We start from the raw sequence: 24,261 nt of genomic DNA, 5'->3' as shown, positions 1-24,261 counted from the left end.
CCAAATATAAACTAGACTGGATTTAGGAAATATGGTGAAAGATGACTCATCTGAGCATAAGCCTTTTTTATATTGCTTAGTGGTCCTATTGAATACTCCTTACAACAGGTAAAAACATCTTTGATTATTGGCCTTAGATGCCAGCAGCCTCTTAATGGGAGCTTTTTCATGTGGTGTTTCTTTGTGCTTCCCACACCCAATATAAGATAACTCACACTTAGTCTTCTTTCTTCTTCATTTGGCTACAGTCGTTAGGGGTTACCACAGCAGATCATCTTTTTCCAAATATTTTTGTCTTCTGCATCTTGCTCTGTTATACCCATCACCTGCATGTCATCTCTCACCACATCCATAAACCTCCTCATAGGTCTTCCTCTTCCTCTTCCCTGGCAGCTCTATCCTCAGCATCTCCCCTCTGCAAATATTCAAAACAATGCAATCCCGCCTCTCTGACTTTGTTTCTCAACCTTCCAATCCTGAGCCAACCCTCTAATATACTCATTTCTAATCCTGTCCATCCTTATCACACCTAATGTAAATCTTAGCATCTTTAACTCTGCCACCTCCAGCTCTATCTCCTGCTTTCTGGTCAGTGCCACCGTCTCTGACCCATAAAACATAGCTGGTCTCACTACTGTCCTGTAGACCTTCCCGTTCACTCCTGCTGATAACCGTCTGTCACAAATTACTCCTGAAACTCTTCTCCACCCATTTCACCCTGCCTGCACTCTCTTTTTCACCTCTCTTCCACAATCCCCAATACTCTGTACTGTTGATCCTATGTATTAAAACTCATCCACAGCTCTACTCCCTGCTTCTTCACCATTCCAATGAACTCCCTCTCATTCACAGACATGTATTCTGTCTTTTTCCTACTGTCCTTCATTCCTCTCCTATCCAGGGTCTCCTCAACCTGCTCCCTACTCTCACTACATATTACAATGTCATCAGGAAACATCATAGTCCATGGGGACTCCTGTCTAATCTTGTCTGTCAACCTGTCTATCAACATTGCAAATAAGAAAGAACTCGGAGCCAATCCCTGATGTAGTCCCACTTCCACGTTGAATGTTTCTGTCACTCCTACCACAGTCCTCACCACTGTTACACTTCCTTTGTACATATCCTGTACCACGCTTACGTACTTCTTTGTCACTCCCAACTTCCTCATACAATACCACAGCTCTTATCGAGGCACCCTGTCATATGCTTTCTCCAGGTCAATAATGAAACTTTGCAGAAAATGCACTCACTGGCTGCTTTATTAGGTACATCTTGTTAGTACCGGGTTGGACACCCTTTTGCCTTCTGAACTGCTATAATTCTTTATGGCAACAAGGTGCTGGAAATAATCCTCAGGGATTTTGGGCCATATTGACATGATAGCACTATGCATTAGCTTCAGATTTGTCAGATGCACATCTATGATGCGAGTCTCCTGTTCCACCACATCCCAAAGGTGCTCTGTTTGATAGAGATCTGGGGACTGTGGAGGCCATTTGAGTACAATGAACTCATTGTCATATTCAAGAAACCAGTTTTGATCTTTGTGACATGGTGTGTTATCCTGCTGGAGGTAGCCATCAGAAGATGGGTACACTGTGGTCATAAAGGGATGGACATGGTCAGCAACAATATTCAGGTAGGCTGTGGCATTGTACTCAACTGGTGCTAAGGGGCTCAAAGTGTGCCAAGAAAATATCTCTACACCATTACACCACCAGCAGCATGAACTGTTGATGCAAGGCAGGATGGGGCCATGCTTTCATGATGTTGACACAAAATTCTAGCTCTAGCATCCTAATGTTGCAGCAGAAATTGAGACTCATCAGACCAAGCAATATTTTTCCTGTTGTCTAATTTCAGTGAGCCCATGTGAGTTGTAGCCTCAGTTGTCTATTCTTAGCTGTCAGGAGTGGCACCTGATGTGGTCTCCAGCTGCTGTAGCTCATCTGCTTCAAGTTTTGATGTGTTGTGCGTTCAGAGATTCTCTTCTGCGTACCTCAGTTATTTGAATTACTTGTTGACTTTCTATCAGCTTGAACCACTTGGGTCATACTCCTCTAACTTTTGGCATCAACAAGGCATTTTTGCCCAGAGAACTGCCACTCACTGGATATTTTGCCTTCTTTGGACCATTTTCTGTAAACCTTAGAGATGTATGTTTGTGAAAACCACAGTATATCTGCATTTTCTGAAATATTCGGACCAGCCAGTTTGGCATCAACCACCATGCCATGTTCAAAGTCACTTAAATTACCTTTCTTCCCCATTCTGATGCTCGATTTGAACTTCAGCAGGTCAACTTGACAATGCCTATGGTGCAGGTCAAACCTGATGGACAAACTAGTTTACACTGGGCCAAGCCAGTTTGTCTGAAGTGTAATAAGATGAATTGGTTTGGCATAGGAAAGTGTGATTGCAGGCTAAACCAGTTTAGACTGGGACTAATCAGTTTCTCCAGGAAGCTCTACATTGATTTCAGTTCATAATCTAGTTCGGACTAGGTTCATCCTATCTGCTTCGGCAAACTGGTTTGACCTAGTCTAGACTAATTTGGACTGTAACATCTACATGCCTAAATGCATCGAATTGCTACAATGTGATTGACTGATTAGATATTTACGTTAGAAAGCAGTTGAACAGGTGTACGTTATAAAGTGGCCAGAGAGTGTATGTGAATAATAAGTTATAAATCAATCATTTCAAATAATAATACTCGATTGCAACATTAGTAAAAGTCATGGCTATATTTTTAAATAGGTTGAATTGTATCCTTGAAAAAAGTATTACTTTCTGTCAAAAGCAAGAAAATTATGGGTGATTCCAAACTTTTGACCACTAATGTATGTGGCATTTTCAAATTTGATTATTCCAGCTCAGAGTTGTAGGGGCCAGAGCCTATCTCAGCAGCCCTGGGCACAGGCAAAAAAAACAACCCTCGACCAGAGGCCGGTCCAATGCAGATGATTTACAACTGAAATTTTGGTGCCTTTAGTAGTAGATACCAATTGAATCATGCTACTGGTGTTACTCTTGAATTTTCAAGTATGTACACATCTATCTGCATCATCTGTAATGGTGATATCTTCATTACTGGTGTATTAAGACTTAAACGGGTACAGATTTGAATCACGCTTGAGAGGAATGACCTTAGTGTCTTACAAGTTCAGTACTGAATAAAGCAATTAGAAAATGCACCTAGGAATGGCCTTTGGTTTACACAAGCTCCTCTACAACAGCTCCCTAAGTATATAAAAAACACTGCAAACTTACCCTGTCAAATCAAAAGAAACCACATCGTGTTCATGTTTCAGACTCCAAGGGGCAAGTGACAAAAAATGTAAAGCTGTGATGCACACATTCAGACGAGATGACGCGCTCACAATCTGAGGAGTACCAACAAGTGTACAGAAAGGGTAGGTACCTTGGCGAAACTAAAGGAAAACATTGGTGGCGAGGTCTGTCTGTCAGTTTACAGGGGAAGTTTCCAGTTAAGTGGTGTGCTGAGTGAGGGAAAGTTAATATAACATTTTCTTTTAAATTAAATTGTTGGCAATCACAATTCCAGGTGTATGTGCGTGAGTGTGCACATTAACAGGCAAACTTCCATTTCTTTTTCCCATGCAAGAGTTAATTATTTAAAAACAAAGAAGAAGAAGAACGAGGAGCACTCCAGTTAACTTTGGGCAATATTCAGAACTGTGAAACATATGGACACTCGGAGCACATGTTTTGCTGCTACTGCAGGGAAAATAAGTATTGAACGCGTCAACATTTTTCTCAGTAAATATATTTTTAATGGGGCCATTGACATGAAATTTTCACCAGATGTCTGTAACAACCCAAGTAATCCACACATTCAAAGAAATCAAAACAAATAATTCCATAAATTAAGTTATGTGTAATAAAGTGGAATGACCCCGGGAATAAGTATTGAACACATGAAGAAAAGGAGGTGCAAAAAGGCATAGAAAGCCAAGAAACGAGCCGACATCTGTAAGTATTTAGAAAGCAATCATGCCCTCTATCAGTGCAAATTAATATCATCTGGTTTAGTCTTCATTGATGGCCTATAAAGAGGTTTCTCATTACCAAAGTGTCACACAAGAAGCATCTAATGATGGGTAAAAGCAAAGAGCTCTCTCAAGACCTTCACAACCTTATTGTTGCAAAACATACTGATGGCACTGGTTACAGACGTATTTCTGAACTTCTGAATGTCCCAGTGAGCACCGTTGGGGCCATAATACCGAAGTGGAAAGAACATCATTTCACCATAAAATGGCCACGACCAGGTGCTCCTCGCAAGATTTCTGACAGAGGAGTCAAAAGAATAATCAGAAGACTTGTCCAAGAGTCATGGACCACTCTTGGAGAGCTTCAGAAAGACCTGGAATTGGCAGGTACAGTTATTTCAAAGAAAACAATAAGTAATGCACTCAACCGCTATGGCCTCTATGCATGCTCACCGAGCAAGTCTCCACTGCTGAAGAAAATGCATGTTGAAGCTCATTTAACGTTTGCTGCACAACATTTGAACAAGTCAATGAAATACTGGGCGAATATAGTCTGGTCGGATGAGACCAAAATTGAACTCATTGGATGTCATTGCACATGCCATGTTTGGAGAAGAAATGGAACTGCACATCACCCCAAAAAAACGCGAAATACTGGCAGGACGGATGAATGGAAAAATGTACCAAGACATTCTTGATAAGAATCTGCGGCCATCTACCAGGATGCGGAAGATGAAATGAGAGTGGACATTTCAGCAAGACAATGATCTCAAACACACAGCCAAGGAAACTCTCAGTTTGTTTCAGAGAAAGAAAATAAACCTGCTAGAATGGCCCAGTCAATCGTCCAATTGAAAATCTATGGAAAGAAATGAAGATCAGAGTTCATAGAAGAGGCCTCCATAACCTTCAAGATTTGAAGACAGTTTGTGTGGAGGAATGGACCAAAATCACACCTGAGCAATGCTAGAGGTGTCTTGAAGCTGCCATTACCAGCAAAGGCTTTTCTAAGTAAGTATTAAATAAATTTCAGTAAGCGTGTTCAATACTTATTCACAGTTACATTCCACTTTATTAAACGTAACTTATTTGTTTTGATTTCTTTGTATGTGTGGATTACTTGGGTTATTACTGACATCTGGTGAAAATTACATATCAATGGTCCCACTTGAAATATTTTTACTGAGAAAAACGTTGACACGTTCAATACCTATTTTCCCAGATGTAAACCCCTCCAATGATACAGCAACCGATTGATCGTAAGATCACAACGTTAGATTACAAATATATTCCTTTAGTGATTGTTATTACTGCAAAATGGTATTCTTAACAAACTATCAAGCACCGCACTGCAGGCAAAAAAACAATACAAGGAGCACCCCAGTTTACCCTGGGGTCTTTTTAAAGTAATTAACTCTTGCATGGGAAAAAGAAATACTGTAGGTAACCGACTGTTACATACAGAAATGTACGGAAGCGTATTAGGGCCACGGAGGAGAAAAAAATGTGGACACAGTGAAGAAAAAAAAAGTACAGTATACAGTAGGTCGAGAATAAAGTCAACATCTCATTCTCCACATTTCCAGTTTAATCTCGACGTTTATCGACATGTTGACTTTATTCTTGTACATATTAAAGTAGAACGTCGTAAACCTCATCTTAAAATCAATGTTTAATTTACTAGATTTTCTCAAATCCCGTCATAACTAATGTAGCACATTAAATACTTCGTATATTGAGAGGATGCGCAGGCAGCGATCGCCACACAGAATACATTAATTTCATGATATTCCTGCTCTCTGAATATTTAGAATGCTAAGATAAATACTTGATATCATTTTCATGATGAAATGCATTAAAGCATGTATTAAACATGGGCATGGGGGGCACGGTGGCGTGGACGTTGCACTGCTGCATCGCAGCAAGGGGGTCCCGGGTATTGCCTGTCATGAGTTTGCATGTTTTTCTGGTGGGTTTACTTGGCGTGCTTCAGTTTTCTTTCAACGTCATGCAGGATGTGGGGTTTTGTTATGCTATATTGACCCTGCTAGTGTATGTGTTGCTCGTATTCACCCTGCGATGAGCTGGCGCCCCGTTCAAGAATTGTTCCTTCCTCACTCACCATGCTTGCTGTGATGGGCGAAATCCTGAATGAATGGCATATTCAATTAAATGAGTTTATATCTAGTTTTACATTGACAAAGATGTTTATCATGTGGCGATTGGTAATGTGGAGAAAGAAAAAGGAAGGCTAGGAACTGGGGTTTTGGTACGTCAGATAGAGACAGCGCGCATCTAATAAAGAAAGCCCATTCAGAAGAACATCCATTGAGATGTATTCGTGTCTCTGACCACCAGCTCACGAACTCGACATTTACACAATATTGCAGTTAAACCAGTGCGATACCCATTCATACATCCAGCTTTTCGGAGCATCGTCACACCTGCCATAAAGGTTCTCTACACTGAACGTACACCTGGGGACCCCCTTACTGTGAGGGATCAGCAGTAACGCCATGCTACCGTGAACCCAACCCATGTTTAATATATGCTTTAATGCATTTCATCATGAAAATGATATTAAGTATTTATCTTAGTATTCTGAATGTTCATTGAGCAGGAATATCATAAAGTGAATGTACAGTATTCTCTGTGGCGATCGCTGCCTGCGCCTCCTATCAATGCAAGAGGAAGTCAGTTTAAGAAGCACGTATCGATTAACAACTGGGTCGGGGAACACTTAATACGAAGCATTTAATGTACTACTGTACATTAGTTATTACCGGATTGGAGAAAATCTAGTAAATTAAACATTGATTTTAAAATGAAGTTTACGAAATGGCAGTTAAACTAGGGAGAGAAAAGACAAGGGTTTAAAGTGAAAATGTCGACTTTCATCTTGGCATAAGCGGCCAAATACACTTTTCTTTTGTTCACTGTGTCCGTATTTTTTTTCTTCCGGTAATACGCTTCCGTGGAAATGTGATCGCCAACTATCCACTCATCCATTATCCAACCCTCTATATCCTAACTACAGGGTGACGGGGGGTCTACTGGAGCCAATCCCAGCCAACACAGGGCACAAGGCAGGAAATAAACCCCAGACAGGGCGCCAGTCCACCGCAGGGCGCGCACACACACACACACACACACTAGGGACATTTTTTTGAATCGCCAATGCACTTAACCTGCATGTCTTTGGACTGTGGGAGGGAATTGGAGTACCTGGAGGAACCCGGGTCTCCTAACTAAGAGGCAGCAGCGCTACCTACTGCGCCACCGTTCCGCCGTGATCGCCAACTATTTAATTGAAAAACAAATGTTATATTAACGGGGGCGGCACGGTGGCGCTGCTGCCTCGCAGGTAGGAGACCCGGGTTCACTCCCCGGGTCCTCCCTGCGTTGAGCTTGCATGTTCTCCCCGTGTCTGCGTGGGTTTCCTCCCACAATCCAAAGACATGCAGGTTAGATGGACTGGCGATTCTAAATTGTCCCTAGTGTGTGCTTGGTATGTGGGTGTGTGTGTCCTGCGGTGGGTTGCCGCCCTGTCCGGGATTGGTTCCTGCCTTGCGCCCTGTGTTGGCTGGGATTGGCTCCAGCAGATCCCCGTGACCCTGTTTTAGGATTCAACGGGTTGGAAAATTGATGGATGGATGGATGTTATATTAACTTTCCCTCTCTGAGCACACCACTTAACCGGAAACCTCCCCTGTGGATTGACAGACAAACACTGCCACCAATCAGTGTTTTCCTTTTCTTTTGCCAAGGTATCTACCCTTTCCGTACACAGAGGAGTCCGAGTCACTGCTACACCTCTGATTGTGAGCGCGTCGTCTCGGTTTTTGCGCGGAGCCACATTAAAAATTTTGTGTCACTTGCCCTTCGTAGGACTACTTAGCTCAGGTTACATTTTTAAATGGCTAGACATTCTTTGTTGGTAAGAAAATCACATTCAGCCTGTTTCATACATGTTTTAATGAAGTGTATACACCCAAATGTAAAAATGTTGGTCCCACAAGACATGCAGCTTCTACTTAAAGAAAGCACGGTCCTTTTCCTTTTTCTCGTGACGCAAATCGTATTATCGTTTTTAAGATTAGGTATCCAAAAGGGTTATTAACATTAGGGACCTGTAGGTATCTATGGGCCACCCCCACAAACTTTAAGGTTAGTATTTGTGGTTGGAGTAGGCCAGTCTAATAATTTAAAATCCAAAAATCACGTAACCTGGGAGGTCTGAGTCATTCCAATGAACTTCTTTGTAACCAATTAAAAATACCGCCTATATGAAATGGCACTGCATGCTTCTGGTCAAAATGCAAATGTCCATTTTTCTGAACCCTTATATTCTTTTCTGTATCATCGGAAACCAAAAGCAAGTAGAATATCAAGAAAAAAAATCAATCAATTTTATGATTAATCACATGGTGTTTATAAAGTGAGATAAGGTATGTTTAATATCTAAATGTCTGAAAAGGGATTTTTTTAAATAGATTTTTTCAATTCACTAAAGTTTTTTTTAATTCATCATGACTGTTGAATATGAATATGTTAGTTGGTCTGGATGCTGTTTTTATATTATGCAGACGGTTAGATCTGGTAGACAGCTCAGATGGCACTATCCCGTTTCGTGAGTGCATTTCACCTCATGTTTTTGATGAACTGTAATGCGTATGGTGTGATGTTCAGTACAGACGTGAGTGTTTAGTGGTGATAGAGGCTTTACATCCTCTAAACTGTTGGAATAAAGTATGGCTAGATGAGTTTATATTTAAACCAAATACAATTTTTATTGTTGTTCATTCATGGCTGTACCCAGTAGCAGACTGCTACCATTCACTTCTTGCCAATTAATTTGATTTACTTGGTTCTGGAAATTAAGAGACAACATAGAGCAATGACCTTGTTGATGTAACTGATGGACTGGTTGATAATTGGAGTAATGCTGAAATATAAAATGTAAGGTGGGATTGCAAGTACTGGGACGTATTATTTCATGTGAAGCCAAGAATGAAATGTTAGAAAAAGGGATTCGGCTGACGTGAGGCTTCCAGATGACGGACAGCAACATTCCACGAGGCTATCCCAACTTTCCTTCTTCAGTGAAAGTTTGGTTTTAATTAGTTGTGTGCGGGACACAAGCGTGTTTTATATTTGGGAGGTATTGACTTAAAAGGTGGGTGGCTTTAAAGAAGTCTGGGGTGTCCATGGGAATGGGTGTTCTGTGTTGAGTTCCTATTAATAAAAGAGATAGTTTAAAGGGGTATATTGTATTTATAAGGATAATTAATAGGACCTAACCAGTGAAAAATAAAGTTGGTGGCAGCAAATGCTATTGAGAGACGGTATCTGTTCCTAATTGTTTTGGGCGATTCCATTAATTACAGCATGTGTCTTGAGCGTTCCTCGATCTATATATTCTTATCTGCTAGACCGTCACTATCCATTCTGCACTGATCCTATGGGAAGAAACTGCCCTGAAATCCGACGTGGGACACTCGCCTGCACATCATTGTGTTCCGAGTTTACAGTAGCCAATTATCAAAATACTTGCCAGAAACGAAACATTTACAAATCTCAAGCAAACGATCCCAAGTGAATACATTGCACCATACGTTTTGTTGTGTGTGTGTACCAGTGTACTCAAAGGAACCACCTTTGACAACGGCCAAAAGCTGCACCGCATCGTCAATAATAAGTCCGTAACGTACGTGACGTTTCGCATTTTCTCCTAAAGTATATTGTCTGGGTTTGCTGTTGAAAAAGACATCTGCCGTACTTAATGACTTCCCATTGCCTCGCATCTGTCAATTAACTGCACGCGCAAAGCACTGCGGACGTGTCTCCTAACACGGCCTGCTGCTTGTGTACGTGCAGGCAGGAGCGGGAGGGCCGCCAAGGCGGAGGAGGGGAAAGCCTACGTCATGCACCGGCTAACCAATAGCTACACACGCTAAGTAACCCAAACAGCCGCACGAGTTTCAGTTGTGCAAGCCGAACTATAAAGACGAGCAAAAAAAGAAACATGAAGCGGTAGTTGTGACAGCTGGGACTTAGAGATGTTTCTGTTCGAATCTGATTCACAGGTATGTTGCATATAAACTTTACCGTATACGAGTTCGTAATGGGACAAACCTATAAACTCAATTTCGCAGATTTGTCAGTCCAAGCAGTACAGCATGAGTTATATTTATATGTATAGTTTATTGTTAATGGAAGCGGCATTAAACCAAGTGCATCTGGGAATGTATGTCTTATTCGTTCTCACTCGCGTCTGATTAATGTAATGATCGTCTCGTTTTATTTTCCTTCTCAGATGGGTTACTGTAGCAGCCTGATGGAGTGCGACAACTCCGTAAACTCTCCTGGTGATAATTTTTGTCAGACGCCAGTTCATTTGGCAGCTTCGGCTGGAGAGCCTTTTACATTGATGTGGCTTTTGAAAACCGGTGCCGATGCCAATCTGCAGGTAATGGATATAGCTTACTTTGTTCTTTTTGCATGCCTGTATCAATCCCAAAATTATTGGGCTTGATCATATGTGGCTGTTGGAAACTTGGGATAGAAAATATAAAGCTATATAGGCTAACCTACCTTCTGTGCAAACAATCGACACATACCACTTGCTTGTCGCTACATGTTTTCCTGCAGGACATGTATGTGTACAGGACTTTAAGTATTTGTACAGTAACAATTTTAATAACTTTGACACTATATGGCACCATAATGGATTTGAAACGAAGAAATAATTTTAATACATAGTCCCCCTATTTTCAGGGGCTCAATTTTTTGGTCAGTTGCCTGACAAGCTGTTTGTTCCATAGCCAGGTGTGAGCAGGTCCCTCATTATTTCATTAAGTATTAAGCAGGTAGAAGGTCTGCAGTTGATTCCATGCGTGGAATTTGCATTTAGAAGCTGTCCCTGTGAATTCTCAATTTGAGGTCCAAAAAGTTGTCCATGCAAGTAAAACAGGCCATCATTAGGCTGAGAAAATGAAACAAACCCTTTAGAGAGATAGCAGATACACCAGCAGTGGTCAAATCAACTATATCACACATTCCTAAGAGAAGGAACACCCTGGTGAGCTTAGCAAGGCCAGAAGGCCTGGACAACCATGGAAGACAACTGTACTGGATGATCACAGAATTCTTTCCTTTAAATTTAGCAAAACCAGGAACACACTCTGGCACATCCTTGCCAAAGTCTACAATCAAGACTTCACAAAAGTAAATGCAGGGGGTTTACCACAAGGTGCAAACGACTGGTAATCCTCAAGCTTAGGAAGGACAGATTAGCTTTTGCCAGAAAATATTTTTTCAAAAAGTACAGTTTTGGAACAGTTTTCTTTGGATAAATGAAATTAAGATCAATATGTACCAGAATAATGGATAGAGAAGAGTGGGGAGAAGGAACATCTCATAGTCAGTAGTGTACTAAATCTGTGAAACGGGGTGGAGGCAATATTATGGCAATTGGCATGCATGACTACCAATGGAAGCAGGTCACTGGTATTTATTGATGTTATGATTACTGACAAAAGTTGCAGGATGATTTCTGAAGTGTACAGGTCTATACTAACTGCTAACATTCAGGCAAATGCTGCAAAACAGATACTACAACACTTCACAGTACAGATGGACAATGAGCCAGACTTACTGTGATAGCAAACCAAATGCTTTTCAAGGTAAAGAAGTGGATTATTCTTCAATGACAAAAGTCAATCCGCTGACTTCAACCCAATTGGACACTTGCTGAAGACAAAACTGAAGGCAGAAAGTCCAACGAACAAGCAGCACCTGATGACCGCTGTAGTAAAGGCCTGGCAAAGCATCCACAGAGTGGAAACCCAGCATTTGGAGATGGTCATGGGTTTAAGACTTCAGGCAGTCATTGACTGGAAAGGATTCTCAACCAGGTTTTGAAAATGATTGTTTATGAATAAGTTAAGTTTGTACAAATACTTTTGAGACCCTGAAAATGGGGGGACCATTTATAAAAAATGTTTTGTCTTTTCTTAATGGCTCACACACAATGTTTTTATTAAACACCTTACATTAAAACTGCAAGTCTACACATCAGTCACATCTTGAGTGCTTCATTTGAAATCTATTGTGGTGGTGCACAGAAAACTCTCACTGTCCAAACACTTATGGACCTAACTGTATATGCTACCTATACAAACCATTATTTCCAGGTGTGGCAGTACAAAGTATTTAGGCACCTTTTGCATTACATATTACATTTGTCTAAACATGTCCATAACATCCTGCATGCAATTTGGAAAAAATTAGCAAACATTTTAAAATTACTAAGAAATATTTATTTTTTCTTTTAGAAATGAATCGACTGTAAGCCGATTTTAAATGTTGTTTTTATTTTAAGGATATTTATGGTGAAGCACCAATCCACAAAGCTGCAAAAGCCGGGAGTTTTGAGTGCCTGAGCCTGCTTGTGGCTAGTAATGCAAAGCTTGAGTAAGTATTTTGAGTTCTGTTTTATCAACGGATGCATGTAAAACATTGTTGGCATTTCAGCTTTCCTGAACTCTTTAACTGTAAATTACTTTTCATCTGCAAATTTAGCACTATAGGTTAAAGATTATAAACAAATTATTGGAATATCATTTTTGATATTGCTGTTCTCCTAATACTTGAAGCATGATTGTTTTCAGTTCTGAGGCCCACTATCTTTTAAAAATGTTTTGCAGCCAATTCTTGTTTACTTGCTTAAAACTCTACTGATTTGACATTGTGTTTAGCAATAGCTATGGAATGCACGCTAGTAGAGCAAATGTATGTTTTGATTGGTAGTTAAACAACAAGGTCTAAGAGATGCAAGAGTATACTTTTGTCTATTTTCATATAAAGAGTACAAAACATTAAGGTGAATATTGAAATACAAACTTTTACTGCACAAATTTTAAATGGTATAACTTTACTGTAAAGCATTAAAGTTAGGCAACTTGTAAAATGAAAACATTTCCTCATCCCAAGGGGTACAATGTAGTCAGTTTATTTAGACATAACCGTCCATGATAAGTTAAAATATATTTTTTTATCTGTCTTAACATTTTATTGCTTTGCCATTTAATTTAGAAATCAAGTCAATTTGATCTTTCATGGAATTACTAAACCTGTCTATCCTATCATTTTTCAGCTTATGCAATCATGATGGTCAGATGGCAGAAGACCTTGCCTTTTCTTGTGGATTCTCCAAATGTGCCGCATTTCTGGCAGCTGTTAGGGAGGCTCAAATGTTGAAACTTTGTGGAGAACTGCACTTCTCTCCACAGAACACAAAAGACAATCCCCTGAAACGCTCACATGGACCACAAGAAAACTCTGGCTGTAAGCGGACAAAATGAAAAGTGAATAATGCAGATGCTGCCACCTAACATGAGAGCTGGAATCCATGCTTTTAAATGTTTACTTCCATCCGTTTATTTTTGAAAAGGTGATAAGACTTCCAATGTTGGGAATTAATTTCCTTTCCAATGATTTTCCACACCGGTCACCCTTGTGGTGTCACTGAGGGAAGAATTCACATTTGATGTGTGAATAGCATTACATAGGAGTGGAGGGGCTATACGGTGGTGTGGCTGGCTCCACTGATCTTTTTTTCTTTTCAGTGAAAAGATCAAAGGGGAAAAAAGCTGCTGTTCTTCCAAGAAGAAATTAATAAGAACATTTACATAATTCATGCAAATTTATGCCTGTATTAACCTGCTGTTTTCACAGGTTAAAGCTGATTGATTAGTGAAAATTGAAAGGCAACACTCCTCTTGAAACAAAATAAAGAGTCCTGAACATTATCCCATAATCATCATTATTGACAAATATTGTACTATATGGAAAACCTTTTCATGTGTACAGTTTACAATAATTGGGTGTTTAAATTGCCTGAGTTTACAATAAAACTATTATTTTTTTTTAATGTTGACTTTTTCCATTTTGTAAATTTCAACATACAGTTTTTATACAACCTTTGGTCTCTGAGGCATACATAAGTTGTAGTATGCATTCTGGTCCCAAAAATTTGATGCTTTCCATCCACACCAACCCTGCAAGGGAAAGCAAGAAAAAACAAAAGTCATTCAAAACCACAAATAACTACAGCTTGAACTTATACAAGCATCTCTAAAACATCTACTGTATATACAAAAGTATTGTCTTGTTCCTTCCTTTATTCTAGCCTGGCTCTCAAGGTGTGTGTTTGTGACCTCTTGCTGCTCTGTCTCAGAGTGGCTGTAAATACAAAAAGCAGAAAATAACTGTAGAATTTATAATGACTAAATCTAGGTCACTACTTGTGTACTATACATAAACAGTCTTTGTATGTCAAGTGCTCTGAATGTAGGAAGTCGGACCTAAAATTACACATGATGGCACTGTCATCCTCTTTTTCTTGTTTGACTTGGCATGTGAAATTTCAGCTGCAGCTCCACACCTGAACTGCAGCATGAAATTGTTTAGTAAAGCCCCGATCACACTTCCAGTGATTTTCAGTTGTAGCCATCATTTACATAATCTTAAATCGTGGCAGTCATGTTGTGCAACATCCCTAGTGACGGTGGAATGCAACTTGCCATGATGAAATTATACCTTATGTAATTGGGTTAGGCCTCTGTGTATGTGAGTGCTGACAACCAGTGAATGCTCACTTGGAACGATAACACAGATGCAAGGAAAGAAGTGGGTGCTTCATTCTGTGCAGAAATAGAAGAGGCTCACTTTTCTGAAGCCCCTGTGTTTACTGTATCACAAAAGAATAGACAAAGAAAAAAAAAATCATGCTGAGACCACAGCTATATTTGCCATATTTGGAAAATATTTCTGCTGTCATTGGCCTTGTATGACAACATGTTGATAGGTTGTCAAAATTCAGCAAACTGGAAATATTTTGAAAGTTTGCAGCTGTGCTGAGACGTTATGTAATCTGTCATTCTCTGCAATGCCTAATCATGGAATTTGACATCCTCAAGGCAACAAAATCCAGTAATTGAAGTCAATTAAATTTGAAATGCACTCCCACTCAAATACATGTAGTGTGCTGCCGGTCTAAACTAAAGATTACTTTCTCTGTGGAACTGCTATAGCAGATCTTTCTCTCTAGAACGCAGCATTTGGATTGCCCCTTCTGATAAATCAATCACAATCAAATTATACTTTTGCAAGCATATCTGAGATACTATGGGCAGCAATGAGAATTACTGAAAGTCACTCTTACCAATTGTGATAAGCAGACCTGTGCACCAATTATCAAGCAAAAGTTGGGCCTATGGCCCAAGAAACCAAAGCAAAATGTCCACCCCTTTCTTTATAAGCCAGTGTTATCAAAATCTGTCTGCATCAGCACAGTTTCTGTTTCCTGTTACTGACCTAGTATTTCCTAGGGTGTGGATTGGAGCAAAAGCTGCGGGACATTCTCTTTTACTCAGAAAGAGAAAATCAGCATTGGAATACAGGTTGTAATAGAGTTGGATGCAAGTCCTATATAGACTCCAACCTCTGTAAATGATAGTGAGACACACAAGCATGACAGATTGTACATAAAAGCAACAAATTTGACTTGCTGAAGAAAAAGACTTAGCTGATCAATGATTTTCAGCATATTTATTTGGTGTTAGAGGACAACTGAATAAAATCTTAAGGAATGTACTGTATACTGTAACTGCACAAGGTGTAACCAAAAGGATTAGACCTGGAAAGAAAAAGAAAGCTCAGTGTGCCAATTAAGTCTCTCCCTGGGCCTTACAAATTTAAGGACAAAGCAATGCCTACATCCCATACAATAATAAGAGCCAGTCTAAAGGCTAAGTATTAGTCGTACTATTGCTTTGTAAATGCTAACATTACTCAAAGTTACTGTCTGCTTTTACATGCTTTTTTATTACTATTTAATTTAATATTGTTTTTTGTATCAGTATACTGCTGCTGGATTATGTGAATTTCCCTCTGGGATTAATAAAGTATCTATCTATCTATCTAATCATGATTCCACATAACTTGCAAATCCAGTGGCTAGGGTAAAGGCAGTGAACATACGGACACATGTACTTTGTTGCTTAGGCTGAAAGTAATAACCTGTGTGTCAGATAAATCTTTACCTTACAAGTTTGGTCACTTTGGACAATCTCGCAGAAGGAATAAAACAAAAATGATTTAGGAAAAACATCACAAATACAACTGACGTTCTAAGAAAGCGTTGTGGTGCAAGAGTCAGAGAGTCTGTCTAGAAGACTGGTCTGGTTATTTTCTATTTGGAACTTGCATGTTCCTCATGTGTCCTCATGGTTTGTTTTTTCCTTTGGATGCTTAGGTTGTGTGTTAAAAAAACTTGTGACTCTAAACTTGTTTGGGCTTCATTACAGCCTCGTACTCAATGCTGCTGTGATAGGCTCCAGCTCACAGTGACCCTGAATTAGATGAAAAGGTTTAGGAAATGGGTAGACTGTTAATTCATCTACCTCTTCCAATATCTGACACAAACTTTATGGGTGAAATAAGTTTTTGTCTATTTTAAAGCAAGATGTGATCTAATGCGTTTAAATGTGTACGTAAAAACTGCATGTTTAACTATCTTTTTATTAATAACAATAAAAGAAAACTGCATCAGAACACAATCTGAAATGAAACTGGCACAAGAATACAGTCAATCCATAGATTTGTCTAACGAGTGTCTTACCGGAGTTTCTAGATGTTAGGCATGTTATTTCACCGAGTGATTGGAGCTGCCAGTCTATGGTTTGGTTGAAGTAATGTGTTTTTTTTACATTACTCTAATTGAGTGATGTGACAGTTGCTTGCAAGTACTTTGCAGATACCAAAACCAAGGAACTGGTCATTGAGATTTCACCACACCAAAGAGTCTCAGGGAGTGCATATGAGGGTGGTTCACATCAATGCGAGGCTGGAGTGGTCTCTTAACATAGCGGAAATACAGGGAGATTCACTCAAAAGAGGCCCTGAATATTCTGTTGTAACTCCTGCTAGGATGAAGAAATCTGAACCAAAAATATATGCTATATACCTTGACGTATGTGTAATCAGTTGCATTAGATACAATACTGGAAGTTTTCCGTTTTCTGCCAGACACATTTCGACATGTCGCTCTGTGTTCCTGAATGTATCAGCAAGCATCTCGGGGGGGAATAGCAGCAATTTCATGTTACCCTTTAAATCTTCCACAGTGTGAGGCTTGTTCTGATAGACTTTTCCTTTGAGTGTACCCCAAAGGAAGAAGTCTGGTGGTGTCAGATCTGGTTACCATGGTGGCCAAAGCCCCTTTAAAATTACCCTGTTGCTGAAGAAGGATTCGATTTCTGCCATGCTCCTTGCTGATGTGTGACATGTTCCTCCATCTTGCTATAAGTAACCTTCCGTTAAACTCACAATCATCCAGTTGATTCTGACATCGCTTAAATGAATTGGTGACCCAATAGGTTCTCACTATGAAGATGCACTGTTCAATACTGTAAACTACCATCCTGATGAGGCGTTTAGTGACTGAGTGAAGGGGTACAGGCGGTATGCACCCAGAAGTTGCAAACGGAGGCTAAACGTTGAGATGGCTGTCTGGCACCTACCTCATCACTCCGACGTAGGGGCATTCTAGCTTGTTTGAAGCTCCATATAATGAGGAACACATTGCACATTGTTTTGTTCAGATTGCTTTGTCCTAGTGAGAGTTATTACAGAATATTCAAGGCCTCCTTCAGGTGAATCTTCCTATATATAAAAAAGAGAAGAGCAGACTCTTTTTTTCTTAGGAGACTAATTTTTTAATGATTTTAATGTGGGTAGTGAGTCCATCACAAATTGTACAACTCTGCGATGGCCAGTGAGATTTTCTACGTTGTGGTGCGATTGTCTAGTAACATCACTTCAAGAGAAGAGAGTCAACAAGTTAATTAAAAAGGTAGGCTCAGTTATGTGACACACTCTGGACCCCCTGGAAGTAGTAGCAAAGGAGAGACTGAAAAAAGAAAAAAAGAAAAAAAAAACGGTTGACCATTATGAACAATGCTGCACATCCTCTCTCTGATGCTCCAACACTGCAGACTTTCAGTCAATTAATTATTCACAGAAGGATGTAAAGAAACACTACTGGGACTCCTTTATATCAACAGCAATATGTCTTTATAATGTCTCACTGTGATTGTAATTGCCAAGTCAGAAGTTTTCTATCTTTTGATTCATTCTGGTGTGTGTTCTGACAATTGTGTGTGAGTATTCAATCTATCTATTATTTAGTGAACTTCTGTAAAAAAAAAAAACAAAACACATTTTTCCCTGGGGAGAAATAAAGATCTACCTATCTACTTTAACACTGGCATTTAAACATCTTCAAGGTGTTTCAAAGGCATATTACATGCAATATATCACCTGTCCTGAACAGAATTTATTTAACAGATACATCTCTATATTATATAAAAAAAATCCTGGGATGAGACAAGACTTTTTAGCCTGGGACGAGACGTGACTTTTTCAGAGAGATACTTTCATGTCCCGCAAAACGTGACTTTGTGCTAAGAGATTTAGCCACGCCCTGGGCCGGAAATAATTGACAAAGAGAAGGTGATAAAGAATTAAAAAACGTTGGTGCAATACACATGCAGAGCAGTTTAGAGATAATGAAAGTACTAAAATTCGAAAGTCTCAATAAAATGATAGTAAAGATCACATTAGCACAACCAAACAGAACTTATTACTTGGTGAAATAACGGAACAGCGAAAAGAGATTGAATATATTGTTCGGATTTAAACTTTAAGTTGGAGATTTGCAGATTGTCTAATTCATGTTGCCATCAGGGAAAAGTATTAAAAGAATTAAAAGATTTGTTGTTTGCTGAAAGTGAAATCCACATACATGAGCGGCACAGATGCGAAGTGGCTGGCGCGTAGCGCAGGACGAGGGGCTGACGAGCGAAGCCAGCAGGGGGCAAAGCCCCCTAGTCTGAAATATGAAAGAAAAAAAAAAAATCAATAAAATGTGCTTCTTAAGGAGACCATTTTTTGCTAATGTTTGAAGGGACCCCTCTACAGTAAAAAAAAAAAATTAATTAGGAGGCTTTTGAAATGGCAACATATCCAGGCTGACTAACAGATAATGAAACAAAATAATAATCCACATCAAAAGACCCCATTTTCATCATCAAGATTAAGGAGTTTTACCACTGCTGTCCCCCTGCCTCAGTCTTAAGTTTTTTGAAGCTGCTTTCTCTGTGATGGGAATGCAGGGAGGTGTTGCGTATCCTGATACATTGGCTGCAAGACAGTGACCAACCCTTAAAAAATTGTAGTCCATTAATGGACTTTCCCAAGCACACAAACAGTATTTTTGCTCAGTTCAGGACAATTTAGAATTGACAATCACAAAAAATAAAGTCGATTTTTGGGCTTGTATCTTTAGAGGTTTTTGAGATAGAATCTTCTTTAAAAAGGGGATGTGGTCCTAATATTACTGAAAAAATGAGTGCTACTTAGAAAAAAGATGATGTCCCAAAAGTCATAACTTTTTATTTGTAATTGCTATAGGCCTGACATTTTTAGGGGCTGCCCTTTTATTAGTAGATGCCTTTAACTTCCAAAACAGTTAGTCCACAATTGCATATGTGCTAATTTATGACTTGCCAAAAACTGCACACAAAAATCTTCTTATGTGCTGTTGAGCAGCTTTGGTCCTCTATATCTCCACATTAAACCACATTTGATATCTTAAAGTTTAATTTTATTATTCTTGTTGTAATTCTTCTTTAACAATTCGGTGCATGTCTGAAAGAAATCAAACATTCTATATATCTATCTGAGTTATGACACATTAAAAATGGAAACAAAAGTAATTTCATGACTATATTTCAAATGCATAGTGCTCATGTATCATAAAGTCTGCCATAAAAGGGATTTGGAACTAATCATTTTATTGCATATTCCTGGTACTGCTTTTCTCATGGTTTGGATTACATTTTCTATTTACTTGTGTAAGTTCTCACAATAAATACACAAGCAAATAAAATATAAAAACAACCACAATGCAGGAAACATTCACTGCGATTTGATCTTTAGAGAGAAAAGGCTGTTGCACAGGAAGACTATGAGCATTACACAGAGCATGTCTTCTTTTAAAATAGCCATATCCCATAATATTGTTGTTTTTTATATTATAATATTAAATATATACACTACTTGACTGAACATGACCTGTTTTAAACTTTAAATCATTTGGATGATTTCCTTGGAAAAGAAAAAAAATCTAAGATATAAGAAGCTAACATTGCAGTCTAACAAGACATAAAATTAAAGAAGGTCCGAGAATGGCAAGGATTGATTTCTATTAAGCAATTGGGTTGGAAAGAAAATCTGCAGCCACTGTGGCTTTCTAGGACAGATACTGAACACCCCGGTCTAGTCCCTACAGACTTCTTTGAAGACATAGATAGAACTATATTTGTTCCTGGAGGAAATTTGGCTTTTCACTGAAGCTCTTTAAATAAATAAATACATACATAGATAGATAAATAAATATACATGCACACACACAGAGCCCAGAATGACTTAAAAGAAAGACATTTTAAAAAGAAACACTTCAGGCTTGGCAGTCACAGAGAGGCATTATGCAGATGTGTTACTGTTGTTATAAAGGAGCCCCAGTAGAGTTTCCTGACACACTTCTGCTCAATGATTCATTGGCTGAAAATACTCAGTGTTAGTGTGCCAGAAAGAGGATGTGCAGCATTATTCATAATGACACTCAGTTTTGTTTTAATTCTCTCCTTTGCTACTATGTACAGGGGGTCCAGAGTGTGTCTTATAACTGATCTTGTCCTTTTAATTGGCTGGTTGATTTGTTGGGTTACTAGTGATGTTACTAGCCCAGCACACCACAGCACATAAAATCAAGCTGGCCATCACAGAGTTGTAGAAGATGTGAAGGATGTCACTACCCACATTAAAGGAATGCGGTTTCCTAAGGAAAAAAGCCTGCCCTGCCCTTAAATATATAGTCTCTCTGTGTTATGAAACCAGTTCAACCTGTCATTCATGTGGACCCCCAAGTACATGTAGGAGTGTTCCTGCTCTCCATTCACTCCCTGAACAGTGACCAGACATAGCGGTTCTTTGGTGTGGCAAAGTCAATAACTAGACACCTCTGATTTGATGATTGACAGTGTGTTTGATATAATTAATTGTTCATTGGACACGGGCATTTTCCCTGATTCCCTAAAAACTGCTATAAAAGCCACTATCTAAGAAAAATATTCTTCACATTTCTGACTTCAATAATTTTATCTAACCTTACTTTTTTGGGTAAAATTCTAGAAAAATCATTTTATCAACAATTAAATGAAAACATTTTTTTTTTAATTTTATTTAGAAGCAGATAACATTCCATACAATCAAGGTAAACTTAATGAGGCAAAGCAAAATTCAACCCCCACCAGAGAAAAAGAGAGGAGAGCCAATAACAAAATTTTACTCTATAAAAAGAATAAAAAAGGAAGGGTATCCCTTTCTCTGAAAAGACAGCTTACTCTAAAATGTTACTGATTAGATCCTGCCACATTTTATTTATTTTTAAGTGGTGTATTTTTTGAAAGAAATGAAGAGGTTCCAATATTTTTTGCCATGATTATTGCATTGCATTCCTATCAGGATTACCAAAAAATATATAATTAGTCCAAAATCCAGCAGTAAGAATTTTAACTATAATGAGAAAATCTGATTATATCTCACTAGTCCTAGCATCATTATCCTAGCTATCTACTGTATGTCGTTTAGAATTGATTTTAAAATGTTTTAGTTGTATATAAGGGTTTAAATAATCTAGAACCTTCTTATATTTTGCACTGTTTGTCCCCCTGCATTCCTAATTGTAATCTTAGATTCTCTAACACTAGTTTGCTTAGTACTCCAGGAGTGAAATATACTATAAAAGAACTGGTGAGGTAGCTTTCTGTTTCAATGCAGCAAAAAATCTGGAATACTTTACAATTAGAAATACACCATACCAGTACAGTATAAAACTTAAAAAAAAGCAAACATTTAATTCTGCCTTCATAATACTTAAGAAAGTATAAGCATTGTTTTAAACTAAGGAAAGGAGGAAACTGATTCAACTTTTTATTTACCTGTATTTTCTACTTTTATGTGTTTTCTTTTTTTCCGGTACTCTGTGGTACTGCTAGGTGCCAGTTCCCTCTTATCTAAGTATGCTTTAGCCAGTCGAGACACAGAGAAGATGAAGAGAACTTGATAAGAGTAAGGCAGTCATGGACTATATAATGCAGAGAGGATTATGGCAGGTGTTTTGGCCTTGCAACCCCACAGGTTTATTTTTTCCAACATCCCGACAACTGGAGTTTTTATTTTTCTGTCCTTAGCAGCCATCTGAATATAATTTATAATTAAGCTGGGCATTGAAATTCTCTACTGTTATAAATAACTTCTTTACTTTTCATTTTCTTTAGGTAACTATTTTTAGATGTTATTACTCTAAAGCACTTTGAAGAACTTTCATGTATGAAAATGTGCTCTAAAAATAAGGCTGTTGCTGTGCTATATATATGCACACCGTTTGTTTGTGCTAATGCGATCATTACTTTCTTTTTTTTGATTCTTTCGAATTTTACTACTTTCATAATCTGTAACTTGCTCTGCATGTGTATAACGGCAACGTTTTTGAACGTCTTTATGAAGTCTTTTATTTCTGACCCCGATTGAACCTACGAGGTTTTTAACTCCACTTGGTCTGGGCTGATTATTACTTTCCTTATTTTTAGAATTTGCACATAGCTGCTCTTTCTTCTTCACTTAGTCGTTGACGTGCCATCTAGAACATATAAAATTTCTAAGAGCTGGGAGCACATGAAGTGTGTCTGCCAAAAAGCATTTCAACAACTGAGAGGTTAGATGTCCGTGATCTTGTTTTAAATTGTTTGTAAGTAGGGCGTGACGTGCAAAAGTGACCGTCTCACGGGTCTTGCTTCCAAAGGTTGTAAAGTTTAGTCTCACAGGACATTAAAGTGTCTTTCTGAGAAGATCACGTCTCAACCCAAGATTTTTGTATTATAAAGATGTATACAAAGACGTTCAAATGACGTTTATTATAATAGAGAGATGTTTTGAACAGAAGGCAACAGGGTGCCAAAAATATTGTTTGCTGCCTTTGCCAATTTCTGCAATGCATTATGGCAGGTGCCAAATCACAATGTTATGCAGCCAGTGAGGATGTACTCTACTGTGTACTTTCTTGACAACAGCCAACAATTGTTTTGCCCATTATAGTTAATCACTGATAGGCACCTCATAAAATTTAAAGCTGCTCAACCTTTCCACAACATCCCCACCGAAGGAGATGGCAATGTGGTCTACTTTCTGAAATATATGATAGATCCTCAGTTTTACTGACATTAAGGGTGAGATTCTTGTCCTGGCACCACTGAGTCAGCGGGTACACCTCTTCTCTATACAGTAAGTAGTCCCATCATTGTTGGTGATCAGGCCTGAGATGATGGTATCATTAGCAAATTTAATGATGGATTGGGGCTGTGCGTTCCCTGCTGAATGAGGAATACAGAAAGAGGCAAAGCACAATATCTTGTGGAGTGTTTATGTTTACGGTCAACATTGGAGATGTGATGCTACCAATCTGTAAATACTGGGGTCAAATGGTTAGAAGAACAAATTGTTCAAGCAAAATGTATTTTTAAAGAGTTTATTAAATGCTTGATGACTCAGGCTGACATTTTCTCTCACTTCTGCATTTGACCTTCTGTAAGTTATTTAACTTTTAAAATTAGATTAATTTAAAAAGGGTGAGCAAAACATTTTGAGTCTGATTGCGAAAGGTGAATTCTGTGGCTCTGATATAGGGACAGAAAGTGGTGATTGAAGCAGATTTCAATGGACATGTTGGTGAAGGGAAGGCATGGTGAAGGTGATGGGTAGGTATGGTGTCAAGGAGAGGAATGAAGAAGGTCAGATGATAGTTGATTTTGCAAAAAGGATGGGCATGGCTGTGGTGAATATGTATTTTAAGCAGAGGGGGGAACATAGTGTTGCGTACAAGAGTGGAAGAAGATGCACACAGGTAGATTACATCCTATGCAGAAGAGTTGATCTGAAGAAGATTGAAGACTGCAAAGAGGTGGCAGGGGAAAGTGTAGTTAAGGAGCATAGGATGGTGGTCTGTAGGTTGACTTTGGAGATCAAGAAGAGGAAGAGAGTGAGGACAGAGCCAAGG

At 38.8% G+C, this 24,261-nt stretch overlaps 2 protein-coding genes across 3 annotated transcripts in view; one reads left to right on the top strand and one right to left on the bottom strand.

Moving 5' to 3' along the window:
- Positions 1 to 9,896: 9,896 nt before the first annotated feature.
- Positions 9,897 to 13,953, top strand: ankrd37 (ankyrin repeat domain 37). The gene is made up of 4 exons (XM_039750995.1): positions 9,897 to 10,105; positions 10,336 to 10,488; positions 12,403 to 12,494; positions 13,177 to 13,953. The coding sequence occupies exons 1-4, from the start codon at positions 10,079 to 10,081 to the stop codon at positions 13,382 to 13,384; spliced, it is 480 nt and encodes a 159-aa protein (XP_039606929.1). The 5' UTR covers positions 9,897 to 10,078; the 3' UTR covers positions 13,385 to 13,953.
- The window catches only part of ufsp2 (ufm1-specific peptidase 2), a 60,933-nt gene continuing 50,500 nt past the window's right edge, over positions 13,829 to 24,261 (bottom strand). Inside the window, exon 12 of one of the 2 annotated variants that reach the window (XM_039750993.1) lies at positions 13,829 to 14,080. In XM_039750993.1, the coding sequence (XP_039606927.1) occupies positions 13,994 to 14,080 (87 nt within the window). In that variant the 3' untranslated portion in view covers positions 13,829 to 13,993. The remainder of the gene's footprint in view (positions 14,081 to 24,261) is intronic. The other variant, XR_005633349.1, reaches the window with a different exon arrangement.

This window comes from Polypterus senegalus, chromosome 4, assembly GCF_016835505.1.
Source record: "Polypterus senegalus isolate Bchr_013 chromosome 4, ASM1683550v1, whole genome shotgun sequence".
NCBI classification, from domain to species: domain Eukaryota; kingdom Metazoa; phylum Chordata; class Cladistia; order Polypteriformes; family Polypteridae; genus Polypterus; species Polypterus senegalus.
This window is presented reverse-complemented; position numbering and strand designations above follow the sequence as displayed.